General features: G+C 41.6%; 2 protein-coding genes across 2 annotated transcripts in view; one reads left to right on the top strand and one right to left on the bottom strand.

Annotated features, from left to right (window-relative positions):
* LOC307205220 (vomeronasal type-2 receptor 26-like) overlaps window positions 1-19,832 on the top strand; it is a gene marked incomplete at both ends in the record, with an annotated part of 126,709 nt that overhangs the window by 24,650 nt on the left and 82,227 nt on the right. The gene's annotated exons all lie outside the window — the stretch shown is intronic.
* LOC307205188 (vomeronasal type-2 receptor 26-like) lies at window positions 8,969-17,419 on the bottom strand (the record flags this gene model as incomplete). Its single annotated transcript, XM_079957377.1, has 6 exons — window positions 8,969-9,870; window positions 12,126-12,252; window positions 13,568-13,795; window positions 14,199-15,002; window positions 15,703-15,994; window positions 17,163-17,419. 6 exons carry the CDS (start codon window positions 17,417-17,419, stop codon window positions 8,969-8,971), a joined length of 2,610 nt encoding a protein of 869 aa, XP_079813503.1.

The raw sequence follows: 19,832 nt of genomic DNA on the forward strand, positions 1-19,832 counted from the left end.
CACCTAGTTTTAGTGGGAGAGAACGGGGGGGGGGGGGAATTCTCTCCCTCTCTGTGCAGCGCCACTTCAGCGAAGCTGCAGGAGAAACAGAGCCCCTTCCATTTCTCCTCCCGCTTAGCTGAAGGGGCGCTGTGCAGCTTCCCTTCTCTAGCGAAGCGAAGCCAGGAGAGCAAGAGGGGTCAGTGCGCTCTGGAGGCTTTGCGTTGCTTTCGCTGAAGCCATGGAGCCTGCATTTGCTCCATAAGACGCACACACATTCCCCCTTACTTTTTAGGAGGGGAAAGGTGTGTCTTATAGAGCGAAAAATATGGTACATCAAATAGGGTGATCCCCGCAGGAACTACTCTCTGGGGGAGTGTCTTCTGCCCTGGCCCCACCTGGGCACATGGACATGACCACTCTCCCCAGATCCCTTTAACGGGATACTCCAGCATTTGGAAGGGCAGGTGGTGATTACAACCACCCCTCCATCCAAGACAAAGGGTTGGCCCAATGCCCAGCCCAGTTGTGACGATTGCTATGAGGTAGGCAAAGCCACCGGGTTGGAGCCAATCTGCCTGGTGGACAAATTCCTACACAGCCCCTTAAAACGGCAACCACTGTAGCCACAGCAAAGTCATTGACTATCAGCTTAAACCAAAGATGGGTGGGGAACCCGACGAGGGGAAAACAGGTAGCGCCCCAAGAGAGGGTTGCTTAAATGGCCAGGGAGCAGACCCATGGGAAGCCTTCCTGCCCCCTGGCCCAGCCCATGTCCAAGCCTGCATCCCCATTCGCCAAACCAGGATGCAGGCCAGGATCCAGTTCCTGATAGGGGACATGGGCTTACTCCCCCGCCACCTCTCAGGAAGGGGGACTGAAATCAGGATTCCCTCTTCGGGGCCCCCAGTGGAGCCTCTACCATCCCACAACGCTGCCACACCAGACGGGTGAGCAAACATACCTGATTAAAGTTTGGATCCCAAACAATATTTTTTTTACAGGGTAGGGAATGAGCTACAATTAAAACAATAACAAACTAATGCTAACCAGCATCATTCAGAAGCTGAGGAGCATGTCAAACAATAAAGTGAACAAAACATGAGCCTTTACCTCTGATATATACTCAAGTATGGATAGCTGTGTCACACCTGATTAAAGCTTGGATGCCAAACAATTTGGTCATCATAAATGGTTAATTCTTTGCCCAGAGGAGCCTGTGGTTCCAGTCTTCCAACCTTGACTCGAACCAGTGATCCATTGGCGAACATCAACCAGTTTGTGACATCAAAGTCAGTAACCTGCTCACCATTTTCATCAAAGCGCACAGTGTCTCCAGCGCTATTATTGATTGCGATGTCCTTTAGAAATGGATGCACCTATACTGGAAGAAAATATAGACAAATGGAACTAGGTATTGCAATTATTTAAGAGAGGGTCACAAATGCCTCTCATACACACACTGTCTCTGTCTCTCTCTCATAAAAATCATGGTGACTTGATATTCCTTGATGTTGTTTTGGTTCCTTTGGTCCAAAACAGAACAGAAAAGAAGCCCACACACATTTATTTATTTCTTATGGAATTGTATTCTGCAAAATGGGAGCGTATTGGAGGAAAAACTTAACCTATAAAAGCTTTGAGCTGTAATTACCTGCCATGACTGTGTATTCTGAAATGCCAGTCTCTTTTCTCCCTGCCTTCTGGGTTTAGAGTGGGATTTGTACATGGCATTCAAAGCATGTGACACAGCATAGACTGCATTGTAGACACTGTAGCTGTGGCCTGTCATTTTCATTTCAAATAAAATTCCAGGAATGTTTTCCAATTTCTCCTCCCCAGTACAGCTTTCCTCCTTCTCTTCTTTCTGTCCTTTAGACATTTTTAATGAACAGCTGAAGGATTGTTCCCAGAAGTTCTGGATAAAACCATCTCTTTGGGCCCAGGAAGGTCTTATCATCTGAAGAAACTCGCGAAATCCTACCAGCTGGTTTGAGTGAACAGTGAAGGTTATGGAGCCATGAAAGGTTTGTATATCAAACTGTTTGCGAAGAGATTGTGATGCAAAATCCCAGTGGGATGTAACAAGCCAGACTTTGCCTTGAATTGGCAATGAAAAGTATGGTGCTGTCACTAGCATAATTCTCAACATCATAAAGGAAGGAGATTCTCCATAAATAAATACTACATTGGCTTTTCTCCCAAAGGCAATGCTAATGCTATTCAGACTTTTAAGCCCCAGATCTAGCAGTTCAGCCACAAAATCCAATTTTGGTATTCTTATTATGAAGTCATAACAAACATAATTCTGGGAAAGCAATGGTACAATGGTCTGTAAAAACCTGTCCCCTTTGTCATCATTTACAGCCAAGAGCCCAATCCATGTCCATTTGAAATGCTGAAGTAACTGCACAACTCCTTTGTGCTGGTGGGATTCACTGGGGACCATCTGGTACAAAAATGGGAAGAGACTTTTGGTGCCTTGGACCGGCAGAAATGATCCATAAGTGAGCTGAAATAAAATCAGTGAATAAGATGTTATACCTTTGAACCCCAGAGTTGCAGGGGAGCTGTGGGACATCTTTCAGAAGCATTGCAAGGTTATTTCTATTGTAAGGTTGCAGAAAATCCAGTTGGCTGTTGTGTTCAACATCCTGCTTAGAATCATAGAATTATAGAGTGCAGGTCCTACACTCTGGGGGAGCAGAAAACAAGCTTGTTGAATCTTCCATGTGGCAGCTTTTGAATATATTTGAAGATAGCTTCCCTCAGTCCCCATTTATCAAGCCTAAGCATGTCCAGTTCCTTCAGCCATTCCTCATAAGGTTTTTTTTTGCTGCTGCATCACACTGTTGACTCATGTTAAGCTGGTGGTCCACTAAGACCCCTACATCCTTCTCACATGTGCTACTAGTAAGCCAGGTGTCTCCCGTCTTATATTTATGCAGTTGGTTCTTCCTGCCTATATTGCAGGACCTTACATTTAACCCTATTGAAATTCATTTTGTTAGCTTGACCCCAGTTCTCCAATCTATTGAGGTCATTTTGAATTCTGATTCTGTCTTCTGCGGCATTAGCTACCCCTCCCAGCTTGGTGTCATCTGCCTATTTCATGAGCTTCCCCTCAATTCTTTCCTCCAAGTCATTTACGAAGACGTTGAACAACAACAGGCCCAGGACAGAACCTTGCAGTGCCCCACTTGTCACTCTTCCAGGATGACAAGGAACCATTAATGGGTTTGCCAGCTACAAATCCACCTAACAGTTACCTCTTCCAGCCCACATTTTACCAGCTTCCTCACAGGACTACTGTGGGGTACTTTGTCCAAAGCCCTACTGAAATCAACATATACTAAGTCCAAAGCATTCCCCTGATCCAACAAGCTTGTGACTTATATAAGATTCGTCTGGCTAGACTTGTTTTTAAGAAACTCATGCTGGGCCTTAGTAATCAGAGGATCCATTCTAAGTGCTCACAGATCAACTTCTGAATAATCTGTTCTAGGACCTTTCCTGGTATCAACATCAAGCTGACTGGTACTTACTCATGTGTGTCCGTCCCCACCGCCCGCCTAATATAAGAACTCCAGAAAGAAGTGACTATCTAGTCTTCCTTGAAGACTTCTAGTGCAGGAGAATATTTGGGTAATCAGTTTCATTTATGAACTGCTATTATTTGTAAGACGCTTCTTCTGAACATTGGACAAAAATCTGTTGTTGCCTTCTGGGGCATCACAGAAGCCTTCTCCCCCTTCTATGGGACTGTCATTGTGGTATATGAAGAGAACTAAAAATTTCCTCCTTAGTACCCACTTTTTCAAGCTAAAGATAGTTAATTACACAAACACATAACTTTGAAACTTTGTTTTTCTTTGTCTAGGCCGACTGAAAACTTGCTCTTTTTCCTTTGCTACTGTTTTTATATTTTGTAATATTATTTTTCATGATTGTTATTAGACTTTAATATTGTTAGCTGCACTAGACTTCCAGTGGGAGGATTAATCGACTATAAAAAAGTGAAATAAAGAAATAAGAAATAGATCAATCATTCTGAGACCTCTTTCGCAAGTACAACTACTATCCTGTACACTGCTTCCTATAGATATTTGTGTGCATGTGTTTAATCTAAATTCAGTACTTTGCCTTTTTCTGTGTTCAACCTCATGTTAGTGGTTAGAGCCCAACATACCATTTCATGAACATTGTTTTGAATTTCATTCCTATCTTTTGAAATGCTAACAACCCTTTCGCTTTTTTATTAGCTGCAGATGGATATGAATTGCTTCCAACCTTACATCTGAGTCATTCATAACAGGATTCAAAATATCAATTCTGATCCAGAATACAGCTTTGGGTGGGGGGAGGGGGCTCCAGTTTAAACCTCCTTCCACTGATGTTAAGCCATGAGTACTGTTTTCTAAAGAGGTGTCTATCCACTAGATAGTCTATCACTTAGTGTACATTTAAACTATCGGTTGATGAAATAGATCAGGAGAAATTTTTCAAAGCTTCGTTGAAATCTAGATTGTGTGTCACAGCTGTGAAACCTCCATGCCTTCATGCACACAGCTTACCTGTGGAGTCTTGTGGATTGCTGAAATGATGGCCACATTGTCAGAGACTTCAGAGGTACATCCCCCAATGAGAGCTATCAGATTGTTCTGGGTGTGACACATAAAGTTGGGGACAAAGGTCTGTTGCACAGAAAGCAGGCTCAGGGTGGCCTTGTAGGTCATCCTTGCAGTGTAGTAGCTATTGAGGATACGAAACCCCAGAGAGATATTGGATAAGATGTTGGGATTCTCGTTGATTTCTTTGACAGCAAATGCTAAGGCCAGAACGTGCTGGTAGTTCTTTGGCATTGAGCTGAAAAAAGGTACAGCCTGTTTTACTGAAGCAACATAAACAGCAGCAATAAATATATATATATTTGTATATTTCATCCTTAGTTACCTGGAAGCTTCCCAGCTGAAGGTGTAGCTTAAAACTATTTAAGACAAAAGACTGAACAACAGTAAATGTGATACATGAAAGGAACATTTTTGGATCATTCCAGTTGCTGAATAAACTATTGCTTGCAGTTAATGGAATTGCTCCTTTTGGCTTCAAGAACAAAATGAAATTAAATGAAGGTAATCATGCAAAAATCTGCCAGACCTTTGAAGAATGAACCCAAGTGAGCAAATGGAATTTATTGTTATTTTACTCAGTACATTCCTATTGGGACGCAGGTGGCGCTGTGGGTTAAAGCCTCAGCGCCTAGGGCTTGCCGATCGAAAGGTCGGCGGTTCGAATCCCTGCGGCGGGGTGCGCTCCCGCTGCTCGGTCCCAGCGCCTGCCAACCTAGCAGTTCGAAAGCACCTCCGGGTGCAAGTAGATAAATAGGGACCGCTTACCAGCGGGAAGGTAAACGGCGTTTCCGTGTGCGGCTCTGGCTCTGGCCAGAGCAGCGATGTCACGCTGGCCACGTGACCCGGAAGTGTCTCCGGACAGCGCTGGCCCCTGGCCTCTTAAGTGAGATGGGTGCACAACCCCAGAGTCTGTCAAGACTGGCCCGTACGGGCAGGGGTACCTTTACCTTTACCTTTTTACATTCCTATTGAAAATCTTTTATGGGTAAGAAGTCATTCTGCAGAAGTCCTAAATTGCACTGGATTCATGGATTTTAACGGGTTTTAGTGAAGGACAAGTTAGTAGTCGTTCGTGCCCACATTGTAATGGAGAAGGCATTTTGATATTATGAATCCAAAACACTTGTTTACTCACTCCAAAAAAGGAAGTAAAGAATAGCATTTCTTAGTGACATGTCCTTAGTACTTAGGGTCTGCACTTACTTTAGAATGATAGAGGGAGATAGAATACAGACTTACACAGGTTCATCAATCAAGGTCTCCGTAGGTGGTTTTGTGAAATCAAGTTCATTAGATAGGATGACAACTTGAGAAACAATCTCACCGATGACAAGGTCTCCTGGCTGGTAATATTCATGAGAAACCGGGAGAGGATCATATATGCTGCAATTAATGGAATGTGTCTTGCATACAGAATGACACAGCAGTATGAGAAGCAACACCAGCAGAAGTATGATCCCGTTGACAAAACTTCCTTTTCCCACACAGATTTCCATGTTTCAAAGTACAGCACTATTTCTGGCTATCAGTTTTTCTATTGCCTTTATTGATTGGAGACACTGCACTGATTTACATGTTAACTGTAAGCGTCTCTGACCAGCACATTTTCTTGTTCACCCCAATTTATCACAAAGGGTGAAGGAGAACTATATTTATTTATTCTTAACAACTCCACTCAAAGCTGTTCAGTCGCAGGTATTAATTTTGACTTTGTCTGCAAAGGAGCAAAAAAGGTATAACCTTGGGAAATTGCTAACAATTCATCCAAAAGCTCATAAGACACATAGGGGCACAGGAGAGTCCGTGTGTGTGTTAAGAGTTTTCAAAATAAGAATCATTGGCATAAAATATTAAATGGGCAAGTAGAAAAATTGGAATGAGGGATACTCATTACTGAGATAAAAATGGTGGCAGAATCAACTCTATGAAGGAGAAAAATTCACACAAAAGAATGCCTGTGATGTCTGAGCCTAAACAGTGTTCTCAACATCCTGAATATTTTATATATTTTATAATTTGCTGATAATTCATGGCATTAACAGGCTCTAGGTATCTGTTGTATAAGAGAATGAAGACCAGTAATTTAAATAATGACAGGGGTTGTAATTTTTTCTAGTGTGTTTTTTGGCTTTTGAAGTTGCATCACACAGGAGTCACACACACATAATGCCTACAATTGTGAGGGATAATAAAATAGCTAGTGGCATATATCCCAGTCCTGGTTACCTCTGCCAAGTCCTGGTTACCTCTGCCAAGAAGCAAAATTATGTTCACCCACAAATCATAACAGAATTGTTAGGAGATCCCTATTCTCATGCCAGAGCTATGATTCCCAAATTGGCTTAGCAAACCATCTCTCTTTATGGGTAACTCTGGGAATTGTGGGTCTCAAGTGACAGGCAAGTGGAGTGTAGATTTATCCTATATGTTTTACAAAGAGCAACTTTATCCTATGGTGCTCAAGAAGGTTGGAGCAAAGGATAGCCATTTCCAAAAGCAAAAACCTGTGTTGTCATTCCCACCCTGTGGAACGCCCTCCCATCAGATGTCAAGAAATATACAACTATCTGACCTTTAGAAGACATCTGAAGTTTTTAATGTCTAATGTTTTATTGTATTTTTCATATTTTGTTGAAAGCCTCCCAGAGTGGCTGGGGGAACCCAGCCAGATGGGCGGGGTATAAATTCTTCTTCATCATCATCTTTTGACTTCGTTGAAACTGCAGGATAACTTCCTGGTTAGGAAAGCCACACTGAAGATGATAAAAACAGCAAGCCCTTGTTGCCCAAGATGTCCTAAATTGAGTTCTGAACTTCAGAATGATTTTTGAACTTAGTAACAGATACAACTACAACAACCATGTTAAACAAAAGGAAAGAGTCAAATAAATGACCAGTTAATTCAAATGGGACTTTTGGTTTACTTTTTCAAGACACAACACTTTCTTAGATACTCCCAACAAAGATGCTTAGTGCATGCATACATTCTTTATTATGGTCCAAAGACCTGTGAAAACAGTTTCAAAAGTGGGCGACTTTCAACAAATTAAAACACAATATGACATCAAATCTTAAAAACTTCCCCTGAAGAGCGCTTCCCTTGACAAACTTTATTTGGGCAATTTGATTCCATTCATATGTTGTCACTGATGTTTTCTAGAAATCATACTCTGTTGGATCTCTCAGCGGCCTTTGATACAATCGACCATAACATCCTTCTGGACCGTCTTGAGGGGCTGGGAGCTGGGGGCACTGTTATACAGTGGTTTCGCTCCTTCCTCCTGGGCCGTGTTCAGAAAGTGGTGGTGGGGGATGAGTGTTCAGACCCCTGGGCCCTCACTTGTGGGGTGCCTCAGGGTTCCGTCCTCTCCCCCATGCTTTTTAACATCTATATGAAGCCGCTGGGAGAGATCATCAGGGGGTTTGGACTGGGTGTCCATCAATATGCAAATGATACCCAGCTCTACCTCTCTTTCAAATCAGAACCAGTGAAGGCGGTGAAGGTCTCCACCCCCATCGTTCTGCCCGGACGCTGAGGTCCAGCGCCGAGGGCCTTCTGGCGGTTCCCTCATTGCGAGAAGCAAAGCTACAGGGAACCAGGCAGAGGGGCTTCTCGGTAGTGGCGCCCGCCCTGTGGAACACCCTCCTATCAGATGTCAAAGTGATAAATAACTACCTGACATTCAAAAGACATCTTAAGGCAGCCCTGTTCAGGGAAGTTTTAGGGAAGTTTTTAATCTGTGATATTTTACTGTAAATTTGGTTTCTATGGAAGCCGCCCAGAGTGGCTGGGGAAACCCAGCCAGATGGGCGGGGTACAAATAATAAATTATTATTATTATTATTATTATTATTATTATTATTATTACTATTATTACTATTATTACTATTATTATTATTATTAACCAACATTAAACATCTGGATGAATGACAAGATATAAAATCTCTTATACCACACAAGTCACTTGTGAGGCAGATATAAGAACTACTTCTTCACCATACAGCAAGAGTGAAACTGGTCTATCCCTCAGTTATACTGGTCTACAAATGTACAGTATGAGGTGATACTAATATTGTTTGCATTCAGATTAAACAATAGAGCCCGAAAACATTTTTGTCACCCACACTCAAAAGTTGGAGTACTACTTGACCATTCCAAAGAATGTGGTACATGAACTTTTACTGAAGTCTTGTTGCATCTTTATAATTAAGTACAGCCACCCACCTTTTACAACTGTTTGATATAATTTCTCCCATATGCATTCTCCACTAACCAGATCAATGGAAAATGCAAAATGCAGGGAACATTTAGCGTCATATCCAATGGAATATGTGAAGAGATTAATCTGTATTTTAATTTAGTTTTTCTTCCTTATCATTTGTTCCCTGCTGTTCAGCTCAGGCCTTAGCACAATAATGTAGCATTTGGGGGAAAAGATGCAACCCAGCAATCCAGCACTGGAGGCCAAGATGGAGAAGATCTCCACGGCCACCATGTATTTCCCCTTGGTGCTCAAGTAGGTTGGCACAAAGGAGAGCCACACACTGCAAAACACCAACATGCTGAAAGTGATAAATTTGGCCTCATTGAAACTGTCAGGGAGTTTCCTGGAAAAGAAAGCTACTATGAAGCTGGCGGTGGCCAGGGAGCCCATGTAGCCTAAGACGGAGTAAAACATGGAAGCTGAACCCTCGTTACATTCAAGTATGATTTCCCCAATCACTGAATGTGTGTCCTTATCTGGAAACGGTGGAGAAGTACTTAACCAAAGAGCACAAATGGCAGCTTGGATGAAGCAGCAGAAGAAGACAATCAAATTGGTCAGTCCTTTCCCCACCCATTTCCTTATGCTGGATCCTGGTTTGGTGGCCATAAATGCCACAACCACAGTGACCGTCTTTGCCAACACAGTGGAAATGGCCAAAGAGAAGACAAGGCCAAAAGCCATTTGTCGGAGAAGACAGATCACTCTTCCAGGCTGTCCAATGAAAAGCAAGGAGCACAGGAAGCAAAGGAGGAGGGAGGTGAGAAGGATGTAGGTGAGGGTCCGGTTGTTGGCTTTGACTATGGGAGTATCCCTGTGCTTCAGGAAAATGCCAAGTACTAAAGTTGTGATGAGAGAGAGAGAAATAGCAAACACCACTAAGATGATCCCCAGATTTTCTTTGTAAGAGAGGAAGCTCACAATCCTGGGAACACATTGAGTTTGGTCCTTGTTGGAAAATTGGTCCTCTGGACAATTGATGCAAGCGTCTATGTCTGAAAAAGGGAAGAGGTGCTGAAGTATTTCAAAAGGCTGACCAACATCTATCTAAACACTAGGCCGAATTGCCGCTATTAAGATGAATGTATTGCCAAAAATGTTGTTTTTGTTTCAAACACTACAGATTGTGGACAAGACGGAGTGCTTCCGGAAGTGGCAGAGAGATATCTCTAAGTTTGTCTGGCAGGGCAAAAAGCCCAAAATTAAGCTTAAGATATTAACTGACGCGAAAGAAAGAGGGGGCTTTGCCCTGCCAGACCTAAAGTTGTACTATGAGGCCGCAGCTTTCTGCTGGCTAAAAGACTGGCTACTTCTCGCGGACACTGACGTTCTGGACTTGGAAGGTTCTAATAATGCTTTTGGATGGCATGCATACTTATGGTATGACAAGGTTAAGATCAATAAGGCCTTTAAGAATCATATTGTCAGAAAAGCAGTGTTTAATGTCTGGACAAAATATAAAGACTTATTGGAAAATAAAACTCCAAGGTGGCTTTCACCGCTGGAAGCTAAGGCCCGAAAAAAACCCAATATGGAGGTCAAATGGCCAAAATATTGGGAAATACTAGAAAAAGATGGAGACAATTGGAAATTGCAGAGTTTGGAGAAAATGAAGGATAAAGTGCGAGACTGGTTACACTACGCTCAGATTAAAGAAGTTTTTAAAAATGACAAAAAGCTAGGGTTCCAGGTGGAGAAATCGAAACTGGAAACAGAACTGTTAGAACCTAAGACTAAGGTACTTTCAAGAATGTATAACTTGCTGTTAAAATGGAACACACAAGATGAAATGGTTAAATCGGCTATGATAAAGTGGGCACAGGATATTGGGTACAACATTATGTTTGAGGACTGGGAAAGGTTGTGGACCACTGGGTTGAACTTCACTGCATGTAATGCTTTGAAGGAAAATGTAATGAAAATGATATATAGATGGTACATGACCCCAGTCAAGCTTGCAAAGATATACCATGTGTCTGATAATAAATGTTGGAAGTGTAAAGAAGCCGAAGGAACATTCTTTCACCTCTGGTGGACTTGCCCTAGAGTGAAGGTTTTCTGGGAAATGATTTATAATGAACTGAAAAAGGTATTTAAGTGACTTCCGGGTTAGCGTGATCTGGTTAATGGCGGATTCCCTCCGAGCTCCGGAGAATTTTTTTTTTAAAAAAATGTTTATGACCTTTGTGTTTAATTATTATGACCTATTTTTAAGATAAAAGGGAAATTCGTGGAAGGAATTTGAGTCGACCTTAGAAAAGGATTTAATATTTATAAGAAAATTGGATAAGTAAAATTTGGCCAAGTAATAAGAATTAAGTATTTCTTTAAAAAAATATATATATAATAATAATATGTAAAGGATGAGAGATATGAACTTGCTGAGCTAATTTAATTGAATTAGGATGTATGAAGGGGGGTGGGGGGAGGTCAAGAACTGGGGTTAGGAAAGTAAGGATATGAAACTTTATATGTGTTGTCTTTGTCTGTGTGTGTGTGTTTGTGTTTATAAAATGTGAAAACTCAATAAAAATTTTATTTAAAAAAAAAAAATGAAAAAGGTATTTAAGTATACTTTCCCCAAGAAACCAGAGGCCTTCCTCCTGGGTACTGTTGGCCAGAGGGTGTTAAGGAAGGATCAAACATTTTTTATGTATGCAACAACAGCAGCAAGGATACTTATCGCTAAACACTGGAAAACCCAAGATCTACCCACACTGGAAGAGTGGCAGATGCAGCTGATAGACTATATGGAATTAGCCGAGATGACTGGCAGAATCCGAGACCTGGGAGAAGAGAAGGTTGAAGAAGACTGGAAGAAATTTAAGATTTATTTAAAAAAGCATTGTAATTTGGTTGAATGTTAAGAAGGATGCTAGATCATAAATAATTGACCACCACTAAATTAGATGGAATTAGGATGATAAGTAGATCGAGGAAAATATAAACCATTTGGAGAATGATTAGATTATGTTTAAAAGAATGGGATTTAGGAATATAAATAAGATGATAATTTGCTGGTTAAAATTTAAGAAGATGCAAGTGGGAGCGGGAGATGTGAGGGAGTCCAAAGAGGTTTTGAAAATATGTCATGATATATGCTATATTGTTGATTATTTTTGCATTTGTATTCAAAAAATTCTTAATAAACATTTATAAAAACAACAACAACAAAAAAGGTAATAAATAGCCTATTTATATATATATATTAAATCCCATAAATTAGGTCATGGGAATTCCTGCCTCCCACCTTTCTGACTAGAGATCATTCCTTCAGGACACGGAGCACAATCATAGCAGCAAAATTTCTCTCCTTCCTTCTTTTTCCTACTGAAGCCAGGCTTGCAGTTGTCATTGCACACAGAAAGGGGCAGCGCCTGTGCAAAATCATATAGATGAGGAACAATAGATTAGCCCTTTTCAGTCCTTCACCTCCATGTGATTAGACTCATGTGAGGGGCAGAGAGACTGAGGATGAACCAGTTGGCTCAGCTCCTCTGCCGCCCCTTTGTTAGCGATTCCCAACTTCATCTCTAGGTTTGATCAGTCTAAGACTCAGCCTGAAAGCGGATCATAGGAAAGACAATGCCATCTCCAGACCCCCCAAAATATGAAGTTTTAGAAATAAGATAAAGATATCTTGGAGATAAAAGCAAGGTCTATCTTTTTTCCTTCCAAAAATTACTAAGCCTTTCCTCCTCCCAGGAAGGGAAGGGGTTGTGATCGGGAGACGATTCCTGCGTCATGCAGGGGGCGCTCTGCCCCCTGCTTCAACTCCAGGGCTGACGTGCCACGCCCCTCCCCAGTTGGGCACCCAATAGGGAAGCTCGGTGGGGGCGTGGCTTGCTGCTCAAACGCAGCCGCGCCAGCCATCCCCACCATTCCACACCCTCCACTCCCTTTAGATTAGCTGTTCCTGAGACTTTGCTATGGACCTCTGGTTGGTCGCCCTGTTTAACCAGGGGGCCTGGTAGGAGTTTTTTCCAATTGGCTAAATTGGCTCGGCCTCTTGGTTTTTTTCGCCTACCTCGTAGCAACCGTCACAACTTTCATGGAATTTGCCAGTTAGGCATTACCCCGACAATTTTGGGTATTCCGCTAAAGGAATCCGGCTGTCGTGGATCCTGTCCGATGCCCGTGTGGCGGGGGGCCATGGCACGACCCTCGATGACATCAGGAAGAGAGCCTATAGTTGGATTAGCATCAACAGGCTTCCCCTACTGGTGGTTAACCCCTCCTCAGACTCACCCCTCTACGAGTGGGTGGAGTCTAATGTTCCGTGGTCCAATGCCTAAGCCAATACCTTCTCACATGCTGTAATCAATAAAGTTGTGGCCTTTACCTTACCCATTAACCTTACATTCTGTGTCCACATGTCTTTATTCCCCAAGCGGGGATTGGGTCCTCGAATCACAACATGATATTCTGTGACACTTTACAAAATCAAATATGTTACTTTCCAATTCTTTGTAACTAGCTTATGTGACTACACATTTTCACAAATCAATTAAATATCACAGAGGGCCAAAAGGACTCGATGCTTTTATTTAAGGTTTGAGATCGATTTATGAGGACAAGGATCATAAAGCATTAAATCTACAATAGGGCACCTCAAGAACTGATGGAATGGTGAGCTGCCCAGAAGGGAACATTCTCCTTTTATATAGTCAAGCATCTGCATTTATAATTTACCTGATTAAAACTTGGATGCCACACAATTTGTTCATCATTGATGCTTAACTCTTTGCCTGCTGGAGCCTGAGGCTCCAGTTGTCCAACTTTCAATCTAGTCAGTGAGCCATTGGGGAAAGTGATCCAATTTGTAACATCAAAACCTTCAACCAGTTCTCCATGTTCATCAAAGTGCACCATATCTCCAGTGCTGCTGTTGAATACAAGGCTCTTCAGAAAGGGATGGACCTGGAATATTGAAATATTTACATAGAATTAGTGAAATGAATAACTGTGCTTAAAGCAGTACATATGGTGATGCGGTATTTCAACTTGTCTATCATCATCATCATCATCATTATCATTAACATGAAATGAATTACATAAAGAACGGTCTTTACAGGGGACACATTGATTGAAAATGTCTAGCAAACCAGATCGGTAGTTGGGTTCCTATTGCAGATATTTGGCAAGCTAGCATGCCAGTGGTGTTGACTCTGAGTAAATGTGCACCAGATCAGACAAACTAATTTCTGTGGCTCTTGCTACCAGACACGGCTGGAGCTCATTGGGACTGGTGAGGTGAAAAGCCAGGAGATCAGTGGTAGATGGAGGCAAAGCAAAAAAGTCGCTCATATAGAGTTGTCATTACCTGCCATGGTTGCACATTCAGAAAGGCAAATCTCTCTCCTCTTGCCAGTCTGCTGTGTTTGGAGTTGGATTTGTATATGGAGTTCAAAGCATGTGCCACAGCATAGACAGCTTTGTAGACATTGTAGCTGTGACCAGTCATGTGTTTTTCATACAAAACCCCAGGAAGGTTCTCCAGTTTCTCCTCCAAAGTGCAGGGTTCTTTCTGCTCAGCCTCCACCTCCTGTCCGTTAGGTGCTTTCAGGGAGCAGGTAAAAGTCTGTTCCCAGACATCCTGGATGAAAACATCCTCTTTGTTCCAGAAGGGTCTTATCATCTGAATGAACTTCTGGAACCCTAATGGCTGACTGGAGTGGACTGTGAAGGATAGAGTACCATGGAACATCTGTATTTCCCAGTCTTTCTGGATAGACACTGAATCAAAATCCCAGTGAGATGTAGCAACCCACACTTTACCCAGAGGTGGCCATCCCATTATTGGTCCTATAAATAACAATATTCTCAAAACCTGAAAGGATGGAGGTTCCCCATAAACCACAAATACATGAGCTTTTGTCTCAAATGCAATTGCATAACTTTTCCGATTCTGTAAAGCCAAGCGTATCATCTCATCCAGATAATTCCATTTTTCCAACCTTAGTATGAAGTCATAGCAGATGCCATGCTCAAAGAGTAGTGGTAAAATTGTCTGTAGAAACTGGTCCCCTTTGTCATCATCTACAGCACAAAGTACAATCCATGTCCATTTGAAATGTTGAAGTAATCGCACAATTCCTATGTGCTGTTTGGCTTCATTTGGGACCATCTGGTATAAAAATGGGAAGTGCATGTTTGCATCCTGTATCGCCAAAAAGGATCCATATGTGAGCTAAAATAGAATGTATGAGATGTTTTTTTTTTGTTTCTGATGGATTATGAGTGAATGCAAAAATATAGGTTTCACAGGTACTTCAGAGACATAGCTTTCGCAATAAATGTCTGCATAGGTTTTAAAGAAGAAAATTTCAAGTAAGGGAAAACAGTGTGGAAGAATAGCCAGTAATCTGCTTCATTATTGATAATTTCTTAATGTTTCTCCTAATGTTTTAAAAATATGTAGTCCAGCCCTATAGTGCAGCTGAGAACAAGTATTTCCCTTCTTCTATGTAACAGCCATTGAGGTATTTTAGAGTACTATATTAACCTCCTTAGTCTCTTCCTCTCTGGACTAAAGTTACACAGTTCTGTCAGCCATTGATTACATTATGTGTTTTCAGTTGTGTATCAGGTCTAGTACAAACGAAAAAGAAAGAACCCATAAAAACTCAAATCCTTTACATCCTGGACACAATCATTCCATTCCACTTCAATTTACAAATACTTGAGTTTTCTGTACAATTGACTCTCAGCACTGCTTGGTCAATCCCAATCCAAACTGCCCTCCTGAATAAAACATTGCAGGAGCCTTGTCAAGACTGTGTTGAAATCAAGATATTATGACCCATAAACCCATGCTCCCGGTTTACCTGTGGAATCTTGTGGGTTGCTGAAATGGTGGCCATATTGGCAGAGATTTCAGAGATGCATCCTCCAATTAGAGCTATCAGATTGTTCCACTTGTGACACTTGAAGTTGGGGACAAATCTATGCTGTGTGGAAAGCAGGTTGAGTGTGGCCTTGTAGGTCATCCTTGCAGTGTAGTAGCTGTTGAGGACGCGGAACCCTAGAGAGATGTTGGACAAGAATTTGGGATTCTCATTGATTTCTTTGACAGCAAATGCTAAGGCCAGGATGTGCTGGTAGTTCTTTGGCACGGAGCTGTAATAAAATTACAACAGAATGGACTAAAATGACGATGAGGATGAAGATGAAGAAGAAGAAGAAGAAGAAGAAGAAGAAGAAGAAGAAGAAGAAATGCTCTCTGCATTTAAGGGAGTTACTCTTTGTACCAATAAAAACAAGCAGTTGAAAGTCAATAGGTGTGGCCTTGCCAACACAGTGCCCATAGGTGCAAGAAAGCCATAGAGAACATCACCTGAGGCCACAGAACCTCCGATCGCTTCCCCTGCTGACTGCTTACTTCACCATGAGATGTTGTGAGTGGTTATGCCTCCCAGAAGTACATATAACTAAATAATGACATGGGAAGAGCAAAGCTCTTTGCTCTGAACATTTTTCCAGGCTTTGATCTTCACCTGAGCAGTGGGTCAGAAAATAGAGCAGTATGAGGGCAGAAGTGGAGCAATCTGAGGGGAAAGTTCGGGGAGGAAGTGATACGCTCCAAAAGTGAGGAGAGACAGAAAAGAGTAGGACTTGTGTTCCATAGAGAGGAATCAGAAGGTGGACATGGACATAAATTCACATCCCTCAAGGCTGAGAAGGAACAAAGTGTGGACAGGACAGAAATAGGGAGGCAGTGACAAGGCATGATCCATCATGTGAAAATGCTGTAGAAGGCTTACTAAATCATGAAAGGAAGCACAGAACTGTTTATTTTAGTGGGCCTCGCAAAGGAAAACTTTTGTAGAAACAGTTAATAAGAGAAATGAATACAGTAAACCCACAATCTGTATTCAGCTTTACATGCCTGGCAAAACAATAAAAATTTAATCCAAAGGGGGGTGGATGTCTGGGGAAAAAGACTTTGGGAATCCCATCTGCCATTGAACCTGATTTATATTGACTATATACAAAGCTGGCTTTTGGCATGATTCCCGGAATGTGACCCTCGTGTAAATTGGGGGCTTCCTGTTTCTGTCTCTCTCTCTAGCCATCTCTTGCCCCTCATCTTGTCATGCTGAGCTTGAGTACCTCATACCTCTTCCATGAAACTAAAGAATGCTTCACCCCACCATTACAATGTTACTGGGTTTCCATGAAGAAGAACATCAAAATATGAATCACAATATTGCTCAATGATGCGTTTTCAATCATTTCATTCTGATTATATTATACACGGATAGAAGGGGAATAAATAATGTCTTACATAGGTTCATCAATCAGTATCTGTGAAGGCTGTTCCCTGAAGGACTGGATATTAGAGAAGTATATGACTTGCGAAACCATCTCACCAATTACAAGGTCTCCTGGCTGGTAAAATTCGTGAGCAATAGGAAGAGGATCATCATAAATGCTGCAGTTAATAGAATGTGCCTTACATATGGTGTGAAACAGAAGTAGCAGCAGAAACAGCACCAGCAGGATCCTGCTCAGAAATCTTCCATTCCCAATGTAGATTCCCATCTTTCCACTACAGCCTTGTATGTGGATGTTATCAGTTTGGCTAAAGTATGCTTTGAATAGGGGGCTGTTAGGTAGTCTATGCATCAGCGCTTTGGTCTTTTAGTTAGCCAACATATTTTCTTTTTCTTCACACATTATTCCCAGGAATGACTGGAGGTTGCTGGGATAAAAATAATAACATTGTAGCTATTATTACTTCTTTTTAAAACAACCAAATGCAGCTGTTTAGATATAAATTTCACTTTTCCTTGAAATTGAAAACTGCATGGAATCATATCCAAACATGTAAAAGAAGAATGAAGATACAAAAGACTGCAGAGCCCTGGCTGTGCCTAGATATAGCTCTGAACAACAGGAAGCTGTTATGCCTTTTTAAAGATGCTGTTGTTGTTTTTTAATCCAAACAGAATGTGTATATCTGCTATGTAAGAGGATGGAAGCCAACAATTTTGACAATGATGGAGATGATTCCTCAGTGTGTTCTTCGTATTTGCAGTTGCATCATGCCTGACCAAATTGCTAAAGCCTCTCCCCCTTGAATTGTGCAAATATGTTTGTCTTCCTTGAGAGATAATTAGTAGGCAGCATTGCTTAGTCCTGAGCAAGAGTTAAGTTTTCCCAGAGATCATTCTTAGTTGGCACAAAATGAAGGTCTGGGTTTAAACATAGAGTCAATTCCGAGAGTCCGTGAGATTCAGTCCCGTTCCATCATGTCCCCCACCCTGAGGATGGGTTCATCTCCTTCATCACATCCCTTCTCAGTATTGTTGGCCCCCATATTGTTATCAATAACAAATTGATATTAGGGGTGCCATATTTCTAAAAATAAAAACCAGGACACCCCAAAAGTTGTAGAGCTTTTTTTTTTTTTTTTTTTTTTTACTTATGCAGTACAGTGGTATCTTGGTTTACAAACTTAATCCATTCTGGAAGTCCGTTCTTAAACCAAAGCATTCTTAAACCAAGGCTTGCTTTCCCATACAGTGGGAGACTCAATTTACAGATGGAACACACAAACCAAAACACCTACTTCTGGGTTTGCAGCGTTCTTAATCCACTTTGCTGTTCTTAAACCAAAGTACCAATGTACTATCATTCTGCAGCGTCCAAACCTAGCAATTGGGAATACAGCCTAGCCCAAGTAGCTTACAGTCAGAACTGGACTTCTGTGTACATGTCTGGGAAAAGTAAAAACCAGGATGCCCCAAGCTTTTTTTTTTTTTTTTAAAAAAAAACCTTATACATTACAGTTGTTCCTTGGTTCTCGAATGCCTTGGTACTCATATGTTTTGACTGCCAAACACTCAAAATCTGGAAACAAGTGTTCTGGTTTTTGAACGTTCTTTGGAAGTCCAACGTCCGACATGGCTTCCGTGATTGAGTTCAGGAAGCTCCTGCAGTTCCTGCAGCCAATTGGAAACCATGCCTTGGTTTTCGAACAATTCCGGGAGTTGAATGGACTCCTGGAATGGATTAAGTTTGACAACCAAGGTACCACAGTCCTATCATTCTGCAGCATGCATCATGAGCAATTTGAAAAAGTCTAGCCCAAGTAGCTTACAGTCAGAATTTGACTTCTGTATACATGTCTGGGACAAGGAACAGGCTGATTTTCTGAGGTCACCGAAAATTCATATCTGTAATTCAGTCCAGTTGCCAATGGCTCTCTTAGCTTTTCAAGAATGGGCCTTAGCTGTGGTGGCTCCCCTACTGCGGAATAGTCTTCCCAGAGAGGCTCGTCTGGCACCATCATTACATGTCTTTATTTCATTTAACATCTGTTCACTGAAGGCAGAAATTCTGCATGCATAGTGCGATGTAAGAGCTGGAGAGACAAAATCAGTCTCTAAGTGTGATCCAGCTCTGGAGTTGAGTGATATTTCATTTTAGTGGGCAGACATGTCTGCTCAGCTTTGTCAGTCAAAAACAAACCCTTGGAAAGAGGTTGTTTCATTCAGTTGATAATAATCTGGATCTTCTTGCATCTCCGTAAACATCCCTTCATCTTAGTGAATAAGAAGAGGGCCTTATTTCCCAGTATGAGAAGATAAATACATTTAGCTACAGTAACTCAAGATGGGGGGAAGGAAGGCATTTAAGATAGACAGAATCCATACCCTCATTTTTAAAAAAATAAAAAAGCAAAAGCACCTCTTTGAATATTTCCCATAATCTGACCCATTCAACCACTCAGTGTTTGGAAACCTCTGTGCTGGGAAGAGATGATCATAATTCTCTTGGCGAGGTCAATCTAGTTAATTTTGTTTTTGCCCCTCAGCTTGCTCAAAATTTGAGGCATAGGTTTTATGCTCCTATAGGATCAGGCACTGTTGGGAATTAGTTCACATAACAGATGTTTTAATTTTATAGAATAAAATTGGTTGTTGAATTAAATCAGCAGAAATGAAGGCAT

The sequence above is a fragment of the Podarcis cretensis genome, assembly GCF_951804945.1.
Source record: "Podarcis cretensis genome assembly, chromosome: 16".
NCBI classification, from domain to species: domain Eukaryota; kingdom Metazoa; phylum Chordata; class Lepidosauria; order Squamata; family Lacertidae; genus Podarcis; species Podarcis cretensis.